At 47.2% G+C, this 2,500-nt stretch overlaps 1 protein-coding gene across 16 annotated transcripts in view; it reads right to left on the reverse strand.

The window, feature by feature from the left end:
- Positions 1–2,500, reverse strand: part of svila (supervillin a) — an 83,869-nt gene that overhangs the window by 16,287 nt on the left and 65,082 nt on the right. For all 16 annotated transcript variants that reach the window (XM_063207131.1, XM_063207123.1, XM_063207128.1 and 13 more), the window contains one exon: positions 1,456–1,592. In XM_063207131.1, the coding sequence (XP_063063201.1) occupies positions 1,456–1,592 (137 nt within the window). The remainder of the gene's footprint in view (positions 1–1,455; positions 1,593–2,500) is intronic.

Here is a 2,500-nt window from a genome sequence, read left to right on the forward strand (position 1 = left end):
CACGCACGCAGACAGACAGATAGACAGACAGAAGACAGACAGACAGAACAATGTTTTATAAGAGGTGGAATACAGAAAAGGCGTGTGTGTGTGTGTGTGTGTGTGTGTGTGTGTGTGTGTGTGTGTGTGTGTGTGTGTGTGTGTGTGTGTGTGTGTGTGTGTGTGTGTGTGTGTGTGTGTGTGTATTAGATAGAGATAAAAAAGAGATAAAAAAGACAGAAAAAGACTGTGGAAAGGAAAAGACAGAACAGACAGAGAAACAAAGACAACGAATAAAAGGCAAATCAAAGTTGTGGTGATGGTCGTAGCATATAGAGAAGGTCAAACGTGAAGGTGAGTGTTGCGGTCTAGTCAGAATGGGGTCAGAGAGAGAGAGAGAGAGAGAGAGAGAGAGAGAGAGAGAGAGAGAGAGAGAGCGAGAGAGAGAGAGAGAGACAGACAGAGAGAGAGAGAGAGAGAGAGAGAGAGAGCTCAGCCCTCAACAATGGAGTGTGTGTCAACGGAGGGTCACTTCCTGTAGTTACACACACGCACGCATGCACCTACGCACACACAGAAGCCCCAAACTCTCTTTCTGTCTCTGACACACTCAAACAAAATAAAACACAGCCCTATTCCTGTATGACTTCAGGGGGACATATCCTGTGACTGTGAGTTAATTTGGTAGTCTTCCTGTACATGGTGGATATGACAGATGTAAACAAACACACAACTCAACCCCTCTCTCTTTCTTCTTGTTTTCTCTCTCTATCTTTCTCTCACACACACACAGACACGCACACACACAATTAGCACAGGCACAGGCACAGGCACAAGCACAAGCACAAGCACAAGCACAAGCACACACACACACACACACACACACACACACACACACACACACACACACACACACACACACACACACACACACACACACACACACACACACACACACACACACACACACACACACACACACACACACACACACACGAGGACTACTGAAAATAAATACAGACAAAATAGAGACCACATGATACACTGTGCTTGGCTATAAATACGGACGCAGGACTCTTGAGATCTGTAAATGTTGCATCCTAGAATAATATGCCAATGACAAGAAGGCAGCTGCATCTGTGTGGGTACTGACCTCTGCATAGATACAGAACACCTAAATGGAGATGACAGACATTTAAATCTAGTCACAAATGCTGCTCCTTGAGTATACACACACGCTCACACACTTACTTTGAATACACAGACCATAGGTCTGATAGGTCAGGTGGTTTTGAAGGTCGCAGTACAAGCTACTTTGTTGGAGCCTTCCTCTCTTGAACCTGCATCTCTTTCAGATAAGTGTGTGTGCGATTGTGTGTGTGCCTTGGCCTTCTCGATGACGTTAGAACTCTTCTGTCTACAAGAAGCAGTGGTGTGTGTGTGCGTGCGTGCGCGCGTGCGTGCGCGCGTGCGTACCTTGGCCTTCTCTATGACGTTGGAGAACTCCCCGGTCCACAGGAAACAGTGGTGTGTGGTGATGAGGAGGAAGCAGTCTCCGCTGTTCAGAGACGAGGCTCGCGGCTCAACCAGACGGGTCTGCACATGACGACGACCTGAACAGGGGACACACACACACACAGAGACACACACGGACACGCAAGCACACACACACACAAACATCAGTACCAATACACTTAATTACTCTGGGCTTTGAATAATCATTAGGAGGAGACAGGCACCACACACATGTATGTATACATGTCTGAGATCCTCTTTTCTACAAGGTTTTTTGTACCGTCCACTATTAAGAAACACTGAAGAAATGCCTGACCCCTATTTAAAACAGGTATGTGAGTAAGTGTGTCTGTATGAGTGAGTATGTGCTTGAGTTTGTGCATGTACATATTAAGTGTACATGTTGCAGCCATGACAGTGAGATGTGAAGAGAGGAGTCAACACAGGGAGACCTGTGCCAAGTGGGTCAGCAGCTGCTGTGGTACAGTATGTGATATAGCATGGCAGGATTAACGCACAGGCTAGGTATGGCTGCCGCCTAGGGCCCTGCCACATGCCAGGGGGCCCTTTACTGGTCAAAAGTGAATTGGGACAATACTTAAAAACTCATTTCTTGCATCAAGTAAAGTTGGTAGGCATGCTATCCTTAATTTCTAGCTCATAATATGACAGTGTCTATTTAAATTTGTTGCGAAATCTGACTTCCCGGGGGGCCCACAGCAAACCTGTAGCCTAGGGGCCCCAGGCCATCTTAATCTGGCCCTGAGTATAGGGTAGTATCATGCCAGGACCGCATCGCATGCCTGCTGGGTGCACAGCGGGTGTAAGTCAGCAGCTCCTATGGTACAGCATGTGCTCTATGCTGTGGCTCTGGCTGAGTAATCAGGAGGTGCCCATCAATTACACTGCAGACTCAATATATAGCAGGCCAGATACACACACACACACACACACACACACACACACACACACACACACACACACACACACACACACACACACACAC

Source organism: Engraulis encrasicolus, chromosome 9 (assembly GCF_034702125.1).
Source record: "Engraulis encrasicolus isolate BLACKSEA-1 chromosome 9, IST_EnEncr_1.0, whole genome shotgun sequence".
NCBI classification, from domain to species: domain Eukaryota; kingdom Metazoa; phylum Chordata; class Actinopteri; order Clupeiformes; family Engraulidae; genus Engraulis; species Engraulis encrasicolus.